The 11,865-nt window shown below is 51.8% G+C and overlaps 2 protein-coding genes across 27 annotated transcripts in view; both read right to left on the bottom strand.

Moving 5' to 3' along the window:
• Nucleotides 1-16: 16 nt before the first annotated feature.
• On the bottom strand, nucleotides 17-7,380 carry NDST2 (N-deacetylase and N-sulfotransferase 2). Of its 5 annotated transcripts, XM_078434417.2 has the most exons (16): nucleotides 7,275-7,380; nucleotides 7,134-7,188; nucleotides 5,848-5,890; nucleotides 4,423-5,763; nucleotides 4,144-4,231; nucleotides 3,674-3,828; nucleotides 3,303-3,488; nucleotides 2,903-3,031; nucleotides 2,589-2,771; nucleotides 2,400-2,496; nucleotides 1,918-2,041; nucleotides 1,605-1,779; nucleotides 1,244-1,414; nucleotides 1,027-1,136; nucleotides 754-856; nucleotides 17-656 (listed from the first exon to the last, which is right to left on the bottom strand). In XM_078434417.2, the coding sequence occupies exons 4-16, from the start codon at nucleotides 5,425-5,427 to the stop codon at nucleotides 531-533; spliced, it is 2,652 nt and encodes an 883-aa protein (XP_078290543.1). In that variant the 5' UTR covers nucleotides 5,428-5,763; nucleotides 5,848-5,890; nucleotides 7,134-7,188; nucleotides 7,275-7,380; the 3' UTR covers nucleotides 17-530. The 5 variants fall into 5 exon arrangements, with proteins under 5 accessions (XP_078290543.1, XP_060499085.1, XP_078290542.1 ...); XM_060643102.3 differs by having other exon boundaries at nucleotides 7,134-7,369; XM_078434416.2 differs by having other exon boundaries at nucleotides 4,423-7,188.
• Nucleotides 7,381-8,790: 1,410 nt separating this feature from the next.
• The window catches only part of CAMK2G (calcium/calmodulin dependent protein kinase II gamma), a 56,227-nt gene continuing 53,152 nt past the window's right edge, over nucleotides 8,791-11,865 (bottom strand). For 20 of the 22 annotated variants that reach the window (XM_078434420.2, XM_060643112.3, XM_060643108.3 and 17 more), the window contains 2 exons: nucleotides 11,259-11,503; nucleotides 8,791-10,813 (listed from right to left, as the gene is read on the bottom strand). In XM_078434420.2, coding sequence (XP_078290546.1) covers nucleotides 11,271-11,503 — 233 coding nt within the window. In that variant the 3' untranslated portion in view covers nucleotides 8,791-10,813; nucleotides 11,259-11,270. Of the gene's footprint in view, nucleotides 10,814-11,258; nucleotides 11,504-11,865 lie in introns of those variants that run through there. The other 2 variants (XM_060643127.3, XM_060643119.3) reach the window with 2 other exon arrangements.

The raw sequence follows: 11,865 nt of genomic DNA, 5'->3' as shown, positions 1-11,865 counted from the left end.
TCCAGTGAGGCAGACAAAACAGAAAAATAAGGATGTTTATTAAGGACATTTCTAGCCCACAGCTAGGGCTCATACTCAGCTCTATGAGCCACTGTCCGGCCTCATCCCCATTCAATGTGAATGACATTAGGGAGGCCGGGCCACAGGTAGATCCCATTGATCCCACAGTAGGGGGGGGGGTCCCTCCCATAGCCAGGTATAGATAGATATACTGCTGAGAATGAAGAGGGAAATCACTGGATTAATAAGTTCCTCTACACCTTGCCTGGACCCTTTCATTCTCACCCACCTTCAAAGACCATGGGTTGAAGGTGCCTAGTACCATGATGTGGGGTATCAAGGGAAGCCCCTTTATAAGACCCTAGAGGTATGGGAAAGGACTGCCCTTTCCTTCTCAGCCATCCCAGGCCTGGGGGCCACTGAGGTAGAAGGGGCAGGGGCTGGGCCACTCTAATACCCCTTGTGGGCCCTGCTCTGGGCTTGCCCTTTAGGGTAGTGGGGCGCTTTTGCTGGTACAGGAGGCCTGGACATCAGCCCAGACTGGAATGTTGCAGTTCTTCCCGAAGCCATGAGGGCACTGGCTGTCCAAGCCGGCTTAGCAGCTTCGACAGATCCAAATTGTGGTTCCGGAAAAAATCCATAAGAAAAAGGCGGGACTGAGAGGAGAAAAATGGAGGCAGAAATGGTAAGGAGTGGGACGTAGGATGAGACCTCAGAGGTAGAGAGGGATACCTTGTCTGAGGCTTTACTCACCTCAGTGTCCATATCCGGATACCTCCGGCCTTTGCTTTTGCCCAGACAACGAGTCTTCCCACCTTCAAGTCCCTGGCACCAGAATCCCTTATCTTCATCAAACCTGCTCAATAGCAAAAGGGCATTAATTGGTAGGGAGAAAAGAAAATTCAAGCCCCATAAATGTATATTACCTCTCCCAGCTCACAGGGACACATGTCTCTTCCAAACAGACATGGTCAACCTGTTTCCCCATTTCCCCGATTCCTCCTCCCCTGGGTCATGCTCTCCCACCTGAGGGTCCGTGTGTAGTTCAGAAAGGGTGTGATACCCAGGAACTTCTGGATGCTCTCCATTGAGGCAGCTGGGTTGGTACGCAGCTCTTGCCCATCCACAATCAGCAACTAAAGGGACAGAGATGTAGTTCCCTCTGTATTCCTTAGAAGCCTCTAGGCTGAAGGGACAAAGAAGGGAAGGGGGACCCCAACAAAGGCTACTGGGGGGCATGTACCTGTCCAGAGGGGTAGTAAGTCAGCCAGCGCTGCAGATGGGTGGAATAGTAGCCAGGGACAAGACAGCGGTTCTGCAGGGAGCGAAGTGCCAGAGGGGCCTGAGAGGAGGCTGAAATCACCTGGTAGAAAGTATAATTCAGAGCAGCTGGGTCTCCATGTGCTCGCTGGTGCTGAAGGACAAGGAATAGGAAAGGATGGGTGATTTGATAGAATTATTCTGCCCTACTCTTGATCTGATGAATACACAGCATAGGAATCCCACACCAAAGCAATCTAGTTTCCCTACCCTCTTCCTTTCTGTCTCTAGCAGTCACCACCTCCCTCACTTAAGCCCTAATGTATCCCTAGCTTCAGGCTCACCTGATACCAGGAGTAGGCCCTGTCAGCAGGGTTGGTGAGCACAGTGATGATCTTGGCTCGTGGCAGAAGGGCAGCCCCCCGACGTGGTACAACCTCTGAGTCAAAGTAGGTGGCACTTTTTTCAAAGAGAAAGTCAGTGCTGGCATTGGAAGGGACAGGGAAGAAGTCCATGTACCTAGGAAGTAGCACAGAGGAGAGGCAGAGAATTTGCAGCATGAAGGGGCCAGATACCTGCACTGGTGGAAGCTGGAATGAGGATTTGGAGGGAAGGGAATGTTCCTCTGAGAAGCATTACAAAGGGTCCCAGTCTCACCAATCAATACCCTTGTGGTAATTAGGGCCGTTGAAGAACTGAATCTCCTCAAAGGTGCTGGGGCTAGGGAAGCTGCTAGTCACAGCTGGGTGCAGGCTCAGGAAGAAGTGAATAGCTGTGGTCCCTAAATGGGAGAGAAGGTCGAGGCTATTTTGGGAAAGAAGCCAGATCAACAATATGAATTTTAAGGAGGTGAGAAAATAACCACTCTGAGTAGTAATATCCCCTTTGGACAAACTAGAGTGAGAGAAGGAAAAGACAGTGAGACCCAGGGAAGTTAAAATAGTTCTCAGCCTTGACTGCATCAGAATCACTTGTGGATCTTTAAAAAAAACAAACCACAGATGATTCTGATTCAGGATTAAGAATCACTGTCTCAAGAGACTGGATTAAGGAGAGGTGGGTATGAGAAGGGAATTCCTTGGCCAAAGAATCCTTTGGGCTTAAGGCAGGGCAAGAGAAGTTGGCTAAGGACGATTCACCTGTTTTCTGGGGTCCCACAATCAAGAACTTGGGTAGCCGATCACAGGTTTTCTCCTTGGACCAGATATCTTTGTGCCTCTTGTCATCACAGGGATTCTGAAGGTGAGGCCAAGAATCAGATGTTTCATCTTTTCTTCAACTCTCTCCACCCCCATCATGTCTCTGGTCAGCCTGAGCTCCAACCATACCTGCCAAAGGGGGCTTCGCTCTTGAGGGAACAGTTCAAAGTACTTTCGTGCAAGAGGGACAGGAGGAAGGGTCTGTAGGCGCAGCCGTGTCCAGCATTGAAGGAAACGCACCAGGCTCTCAAAGGTATACAGGCCCAGCCGATCATTTCCATAATTTGACAGATGGGTCATAAAAATGCTGATCTGCAAGAGGGAGCCTGCGTGTCAGAATTAGAGAGCCTACCCCACCTCAGAATCAGGCTTGGTGAGCAAAGTTCCCAGCCTACATACACTTCAGCTCTCCAATCTTCTAGCCCTTCCTCTCAGCACCTTACCGGATTAAGCAGCACTGTCAGAAAGAGCTCTCCACCTCGGATGCTCCGGTCTAGTTCACGAGAGCCTCCAGGATATTCATTATAGAAGATTGTGTGAGTGAAGAGTCCACACGTCTGCCGTGGTAATACCTAGAAGAAGGAAAAAACAAACTAACATGAGATTTGAAAGGCAGAATGAAAAATAAATAAGGGACAAAAGACCTAAGGCATTAGGATTCCCTGGGTTTGTAAAGTACTGAGTTACACCAATAAAACTCTTACTATGTGCATTATGACTTTTCACCCCTTTACCCCCTATTATGTGAACTTGGACTGGCAGTTGAGAGGACACAGGTCAGTGCAGGTTGGTGGCTGTCTAAATGTAGGAGTTTGATTCAGGTTTGTATCAGGGGTCCCTCACCATAATGCCATTGTGAATGAAGCCACGGCGGTAGCGGGCAGGGCGGAGATGGGGATATTCCTCAGTGCTGGTCACCTGGATGCCCCACACAGATTTCCAGGCCTCATAGAGTTGCGTGTGGATGGGGTATACACCCGAGTGGTGGGGGGCCACAGCATACCCCAGATCCGTGGGAATCCCATGTTCCTGGGAATGGCATAGATTCTCACCAGGACCTGGTGAGGTTCAGGGAGTAGAGGGTAAAGAGGGTGGGGATACCTCCACAGAAAGAAAAATGGAAAGGGTAGGGAAAGGGCAGCCCATTAGGGGAAGGTTGAAAAGGAATCATTATCTCTGGGAAAAAGTATGGGGAACAGATCCAAGGGTCTCACCAGAGCAAACTGTTTGTTGAGCCTCATCTGGTCAGCCAGCACGGAGCGATTGTGGAACAGGTGTGGCTGCATGTGGCTCCACATGTGGGGGAACCACCAGAACTCTTTGCGGTGCTTCAGCAGCATGTCGTCCCCTGCATCCTCCTCCTCTGTCCCTATGACCACACACTGACCACTGACCACAGCCAGTCAGGCCCTGTGCCCTCCTCTGTTCTGTAACAACACTGACCATCTTCCATTCTTGGGATAAGATTGCTGACCTCTGCCCACCTGAGACTATTTTGCCCCACTGCTGACTTGCTCTTCAGCCACCCATGCTAACCTAAGTTCATATCCACCGCTAGCTCCTCACCATATTTTGACCCCAAACCCTGCCCCTTTTCTCCAACTTGCCTGCCCAGGAAGATGAACAGTGAAGGAACAGTCCAAACTAAGACAGATATGCTGAAGGAACAGGGGAATACACTCACCAGTATGATAGAACTTGCCCGAGAAGCCCAAGTTGAAAGTGAAGTTGGGGACTAAGGTCCTGAGTTTGTTCTGGGTGGTCAACAGAGCCTGGGAAGAGTAGCAGGAACACAAGAAATCATGAGAGCAGACTGATCAGGAGAAAAATGAAAAGTAATGTTCTTCCTGCCTGAAAAGGGCAGGGAGTATACCTATGACAAGCTCAGAATCAAGGGAGTCTGATAGGACAGAGCTTGAAACAACTTCTAAGGAAAGAAATTTGAGTCAGGAAAAAGACTGACCTCAACATCAGCCACCTTCATGCGGGTACCTTCCTTGCCCACAAAGATGTCATCAATGTCTACCAAGATGTAGCGGTCAAGGTCTAGGCAGAGGCGCTTGCCAGTGAGGTATGCAACAGCATCAACAAAAACAAGTTTGTGGAGCCAGAAGGAAAGGCCATGGCCAAAGAGCACCCGCTGGATGCCATCATGAAGCCCCAGGTCTTGTACGACAGTGGGAAGCCGGGTCCGGCGAGGCACTGGTCCTGGCACAGGGGATTCAGCTGGCCGAAGGCTGGCAAGAAGCACTGGTTCATATGTGCTATGATTGGATTGGAAGATGGTCCAGTCATCACCAGGCAGCGGCCCAGGTTCCAGGCGGCTGGGGCGTGTGAGATGCAGTAAGGGGGCAGAAGGATTCACTTGGTAGTCCCGGAGCCCCAAGTTTGAGTGTAGGAAAAGGGGAAAACCCTTGAGCTGGGCACTCAGTAGGCTATGTTCATGGGCTCGGAAAAAGCCAATGATGCCCACACCGTACTCCACACAGTACCGGTCTAACAGTTCCCGACTCCAGGCATCCAGGTTGACATACTTGAGCAGGTTTTCATAAATGACCAAGACATAGCGGCCACGGGTATGATCAGTCAGTGTGGGCATGTCCCCTCGGCCGGGTGCTAGCTCAGTGCTATAACGAAAACGACTAGACTCCAAGATGGCCACAATCTCCTGCCCCAGCTGTGAGTATGCACTCTCCACAAACACAAGGACCACAGGTTCAGTTCGAGCTGTCTCTGGTGGCCTGGGGGGCCGTGGTGGGACTGGTGGACGTACAGGGCCAGGGCCAGCTGCTCCACCACTGCTGCAGTCTCCCAAGGGCAGGGGCAAGGGTTCCTTGGCCTTGGGGCTGGTGGATACGTAGTAAGCCAGGAAGCCCATGGAGCCCAGACTGAAAGCGATCAGCAGCAGTATGAGGCGGTGCAGTTCCAGCTGCCGAGCTGGGCGTACCACCTTCCACAGCTTGAGCATGGCGGGGAAGGGGAGGCAGGGATGGGGTCTACCTCAGGGGATGGGAGGTAGGAGTTCTATAGGCTGGGCTCTCTTAAGAGGGTAGGATAGGAAAGTAAGGGAAAATGATTTCCTCAGGGTCAGTTCCCTGAAAAGTTGGAGCCAACTCCCCTTACTTTAGGGTAGGGGAGTTAGAAGGGGCAACGAGGGGCAACTGGACACAGTCCACTGGTCTCAAGTCACCATGGCCCCCTGGCCCATGGCTTCAGGATGCAAATCTAGCCAGGCTCCACTCTTGGTCCTGCTGAGCTCCTCACATTAGAGGTCAACAAAGTTCATAATCCCTGCCCTCACTATCTGTAACACAGAAAAATCAATGGGTTACTTCTCCACCTGAAAGTGTATCATTAACCCATTCCCCTCTTCACCCATCTCTCTTACCTCCTGCTCACAGGATGATTTGTTCTCCAAAAAAAAAAAACTCCTGTAGAAGAACAACACAATCTGAGTCTCATATCTTCACTTCATAGCTTGTTGCCTTTCTTAGAATATAAATTCTCCTTCCTGAGCTAAGCTCAGAGCTAGAACAGTATATTCAAGGGCTGGAAGGGAACAAATCTCCCATCAAAAGGAGACCAAACAGCTTAGGAGGGTGAAAATGAACCTGCTCTGGAAGAAGTTCCCAGCCCACGACTAAGCAGTTGGCCAGCCAGCAGGAGCTCTGGTCGTTCTGTGAGGAAGGGACAGAAAGCCCCACAAGTCCCGTGCTCCAATGAAATATCAGATAAGAGGAAAGTCATGAGTCTGTTAATCTTCCTCATCAATCAAACCCAACATCACAAGCTAGAAGCACTAATGAACTTGTAGTGAGGAGAACACTATGGTGGGGGGTGGGGAGATTCGAAAGGTAAAAGAAATGGTGCTACCTAATCATTCGATTCACTTCCAAACCCAGAAACTCTCTTTTCTATTACTTGTGAAAAATTACTCATCCCCTGTCCTTCATCTCACCTGCACGAGTGTCAGAGAGTGATAAAAATGTAGCCACATCACTGGGGCCTGAGAGAAGCCAGAGGGCTGAGTCCAGTCTGTCTTCCTATCACTTCAGTTCACCTTCCTAACTTAGCCTAGGTGATACTATATCCTCATCACTGAACAGCTCAGAAGGGTCCTGAGCTAGCCTATGGAGACATGAGGGATTGAATCCTGTTACAAAAAGATAGCAAACTTAGTGGGGCTGGATGAGAGCTACAACAGCTTAAGTCATACCCAACCAGTAAGAAAGGGGTAAGGACAGTGTGATCAGAAAACAGTTTCAGGGAGACCTAATTTTGGAGACTGTTTTCTTAAATATATGGACTGCTTCTAGAAGCTTTATTGTTGTTCTCTCCAGCTTAGCCATTCCTAGTAAGGCCAGGGACTGGCAATCCTTCTCTGCTATTCACTCCCAGGCATATACATCTCAGGGGTGAGATCAGGCAGAGACAGGGTTCCTCAGAATTGAGAGAGATGATTTAAGAACAGTTCAGCTTTGGCCTGGGTAAAATTGACATGAAAAGAAAGCTGGGGAGAGGACTGAAATAGTGATGGGAAGGGGTGAATCCTAAGAATTAAAGGAAACTCTTTAGGGAAAACACAGTAGTGAGAAGTCCTCACTGACACGAAGTGGACACTCAGGGTGTCTCCCCCATTACTGTTAAGAATAATTGTAAATAGTGAGAGCTTACTCTTTGTCAGACATTCTTCCAAGAGCTTTCCATATATTTAATGCTCACATCAGCCCTGGAAGGTAGGTAAGAGGCAGACACTATTATTATCCCCATTTTACATGTGAGTAATTTGAGGTCCAGAGAAGCTTAGTCACTTGCCCAGGATCACACAGCTCAGTCAGTCAGTGGAGGAACTGGGATTCAAAGTCAGGCCTGTCGAGCTCCACAGCCCGGGTTCTTAACCACTGCATGTTGGCTTCACACCTAGAAGAAGCAGCAATATTTAGGGAAGGGGTGCTGAGGGAGCTATTGGGGTCGAGTGTGGGATGGGATGACAGATGCCGAAGTAGGAACGCGGGGAAAGGGTTGCTGTACGTGTGAGCAGCAGCGGGAGGTTTCTGAGGCAGAAACCAAAGGGGTCCCCCAGGCCTGGGCTGGGCGACAGCACTAGTGAGAGGAACCAGGGAAGGCGGGGAGACAAGTGGTGCAGATGCCGCGGGAGGGGGGGGGGGTGGGTGGTGGCTACCGAGGAGCGAGCGACGTGGGAATGTGGGGCTGCCATACCAGGAGTCACGGGTAGAGGGTCCCTGCTGAGGGGGACATGGGGTCACAGGTGGATATGAAGGGAGCGCCAGATGGGGACCGGGCAAGGGACACGCCAAGGAGAGCTTGGGGTGACATCGAGGCAGGCATTGGGCTGGGAGAGCCCCGAGGGGAGGAGGAGCCCCCTACTGAGGGAAATGAAGCAACTAGGACGGAGACTAGTGGAGGGGACGCAGGAGAGGGGAGCGCTGGGCCGCGCTGAGGGCCGCCCGGGACAACCCCGCGGGTGGTTATGGTGGCAACACTGAGGGGAAGTCTGTGAGGGGAGGGACTGCGGGCGACCGTGGGTGGGGGCCACCCTCTGAGTGGGGGGTGGTTACCCTCAAGGGCGGCTCACCCGGCGGACTAGGCGGCGTCCCCGCTGTCCCCGGGCTCCGCCGCGTCCCGGGGCTGCCCGGCTTCCCAGCTCTCGGGGCCTTGGGCCGCGTCGCGGCGGCTCCGCCATCTCCGAGAGAACGCTCTGCCGCAGCCGGGCCCAACCACCGCTCCCACCCGGGGTGGGGGGAGGCGGCTCGCTGCCGCTCGTGACGCCCCTCAGGTCCCCGCAGAGTCCGGGCCTGGCAGCTGCACTGCCGAGGTGCTGGGCGGCCGAACAGTCCTCCGTAGCGCTCGGTCGAGCCTCGGCCTCCGAGACGGCGGGCTGCGCGCCCCGCCCGCAGAGGCGCACCCCCTCCTCCCCGCCCGGTGGCACAGTCTGGCGAGCGTCGGGCGCCGCGGCTCCCGGGGTAGGGGCGGGCCCAGGGTTCGGGCTCGTCCACTCAGCCCTGCGAAGGGGGAGCCGAGTCGGGCCACTGAGGGGCGAAGGGGGCGGGGCAGCCCGTGACGCGGGCGGGGCCCGGGGGCGGGGCGAGACCCCTAGCCCGCCAGCTAAGGGTCCACATCTTTTCTCTCCACCCCAAACTCGCCTCAGCAGCCCAGTGGACCAGTTGGAGGTTGATGAGTTTGAGGAAGTTTTATTTTAAAGTGGGCCCAAAGGGAGTGGGAGAAGCTACTTCTCCTCATCTGAAGGCTTGTAACCCAGGCTGCTCAAATCAGCCTTTGGCCATAAGCTTCCAACAGCAGTAACACAATGGACTGTTTAAAGGTTATTTTATTAAATATCTTCAGTTCAAGGTTTCATTGTAACAAAGCTATGAAGGGTCTACCAACATTCAGAACAAACACTAACTATTTTTAAATTATTTCTATGTCATCATGCAAAAATTCTGCATCAAATGCCTTCCATTTCCTGTTTAAAAGGTGATTTTTTTTTTTTTTTTTATAGTCTATTGTCTATAGATGCTGACATTAGCCCCAGAAGAGGAATAAGAATGCTAAGAAGTGGGGCTGGAGCAGCCATATGAAGCTATGGGTCTTAATGAACTCTAAGACCATTTGTCTTCAAGCCAGCAAAACCAAACCCTGTGGTGAAGGCGTCTGCGTGCTGGTACTGCAGGCTGCAGGGCAAGAAAGGGCTGGGGCCCAGGGGCTGAGGCATGCATGAGGTGCTCAGAGGAGCCTGGCTAAACCCAAGCACCAGCACCTGTGAGTCTGCTCTCTTCTCAGCTGGCTCCAAGGTAAACCTGTAGCTCTGCCTCTTCTCCCAGCTCCTGTGCCTCCTGAAGATAGTTCAGGAAGCTGGGATTTACCCACCTTTCCCCCAATAGTGCAGATATTTGTGCAGATAAGTCTGCATAGTTGTTCTGGGGGAAACCAAGGCCATGACCAGTTGCTCCTCCATTATCTTCTCTGCTATCTGCTTAGGGTATAGATCTTTCCTTCCTGGAATGGAACTCCTTGAGCACAGAGAGGGACAATGAATGTAGGAGCCTTGGCTCTGGACACCTCTTTTGGGTACATGCAGGTGAGGGGGGGTGATGCCCATGCAGATTGTCCAGCAGTAAGTCATATACTTCAGTTGGTCAGTAGAGAGGCCTCTTTAAAGAGAACATCTCTTCTTGCCAGAGCAGTCAGGTCAATCTCAAAGACAGGTAAAGAGATGGGCGTGCAGCAAGGGAAGAGTAAGAAGGGAGGCAGTCCTGAGGGCAGCCTGAATGCATAGAAACAACCATCAACTCAATCCCGCTGCCTCACTCCTCCCATCCCACAGGGGCACTTGGCAGAGGGCCCAGGCCCAGATGAGGGTCAGCACGGGGACCACCACAATGAAAAGTCAAGACAAAGATGGTCCAAATCAGCACAGAAACAGAACTGCCAAAGGCAGCAAGGGGAGCCCTGACCAGGGCCTGGCTCTCTCCTTGCTAAGTTATAAGAAAACAAACACAAAGCAAAGCAGCAACCCCTCCCCTTTCCCAGCTGCAGGTATTGGGCCTCAGTATCAGGGCCCACGTGCATTGTGCATCCTATAGAAATGGATGAGTAAGTGAGTACATGTCAGACTAACACGAGGTTTCTCAACAGCTTTGTGGCGGACACACTTCTGCAGCACCAATTCTCTTCCTTTCTACACTAAATGGAACAGTACAGCAATGTCCAGGCCCTCAGTCCCGAGGCCACTGCTTCTCAGCTGCCTCCACAGCAGGCTGGGAGCTCTGTGTTCTCTCACAAGTAGGTCTGATGGCCACGATGTTCTCATCAGCCTCATTCTAGGCGCTATGCAAGTTCAGAAGAAGTCCATTCCTAGACCTGGGGCAGGCAGGCCACCTCAGGGGCTGCAATCACATCATAGCCCCTAAAGCTCTGTCAGAGTTCTTGCCTGGTCCCCTGAGTCCACGGAGGCCAGAGGCCGAGCTCACCTCTTCAGGGCTGGTGGGTGAGCCAGCTGCTCATGCCAGGATGGGTGTCACACAAACTCCTGCCTTCTTGCCAGCCCAAGGGCTATCGGTGGTTTTAAAACGCATCATGGTATGGATTCCATTTTTTTTTAAACAATCTTTTTTTCTTTTTTTTTCTTAAATGTAAAAAACACCTCGGTACAGCAGAGACAGACACGAAGGGCGGGCGGGAGGGCTGCATGCAGGGGCGTGCATTGGCTGCTGCCGCTTTGTAATTTAATTGTTTTAAACCTCAAACGAACAGGACTGCCGCTGTCACTCAGGCCCTCCAGAGCCACTGGCTGCGAAGGTTTGACCTCCGGCTGGGATCTCCTAATGCCCCTGTCAAAGAGGACAGACGTGGTAACAGAACAAAGGACAATAAGCACACAGATGAGTTCCAGGGACTTAAACACACTAGACACGTGGCCAAGTCTGCCTGAGAAGGTGGAGGATGGGGGAGAAGCTAGCATTTAAATATAACATTGCTTCACATTTGCTAAGCAAATGCTTTACTTCTGAGTATCTTATTTAATCCTTACAACTCAATGAAGTAGGTACCACTCTTTCTCTCTTTTTTGACAGCTAAGGAAACAGGCTTAGGGTAGGGAAGTAACCTGTCCAAAGTCACCCAACTTAGAGTCCTAGGGCCAGACACAAGTCTGTCTGACAGCCTTTGCCACTCCCCTGGGATGATCCATATCTCTTCCCCTAGTGCCACTTCTCAACCTCCTCTTCCTCCTCTGATCCCATCTGTCCCCCTCCTCACCCCCCCCACCAGGTGCACCTGTGGCTGAGCTCACTGCAGCGGTGCAGCAGGGGCTCCTGAGCAGTGATAGTGGACATTGAGCCACTTGCCATCCCGGCGGTGCCAGACCCGGGTCTCCTCCGACTGGCTGGTGCGAGGCCGACCCTGCCCATCGATGTACTGGGTGAGGCGGATGTAGGCGATGCAAGCTGCGTCCTCCCCAATCACGTGGACGTGCGGGTTCAGGATGGTGGTGTGGATGGGCTTGCTGTTCTTGGATAGAACTGCAGGGGGCAAGGCAGAGTGCAGTAGGTAGGAGGGCATCAGGCCTGGGCACTGACATTTTCCTCCCAGCCTGCTCTTCCAGGTCTCACCCTCTTTTCCAGCAACCGTTCTGGGAGTCCCTAAGTCCCCCATACACCAAAGGCCAGGAAACCCCATAACAGTAGTCTCAGTTATCCAAATGGAAGAAAGAGGTGGAGAACAATGATAATAGCAACTACTACTTTAATCAGACATTGCACTAGGGGTTTTACATACATAAACTATTATTTCTTGGTCAATATTATTTTCTTTATTATGAAATAATGAAGCAGGCTCAAGGAAGTTAAGTAATTTTCCCAAATCACACAACATTTGAACTCAG

This window comes from Panthera onca, chromosome D2, assembly GCF_046562875.1.
Source record: "Panthera onca isolate mPanOnc1 chromosome D2, mPanOnc1 haplotype 2, whole genome shotgun sequence".
Classification (NCBI taxonomy): domain Eukaryota; kingdom Metazoa; phylum Chordata; class Mammalia; order Carnivora; family Felidae; genus Panthera; species Panthera onca.
The sequence above is the reverse complement of the archived record's forward strand: the minus strand, read 5'-3'. Positions and strand labels throughout refer to the sequence as shown.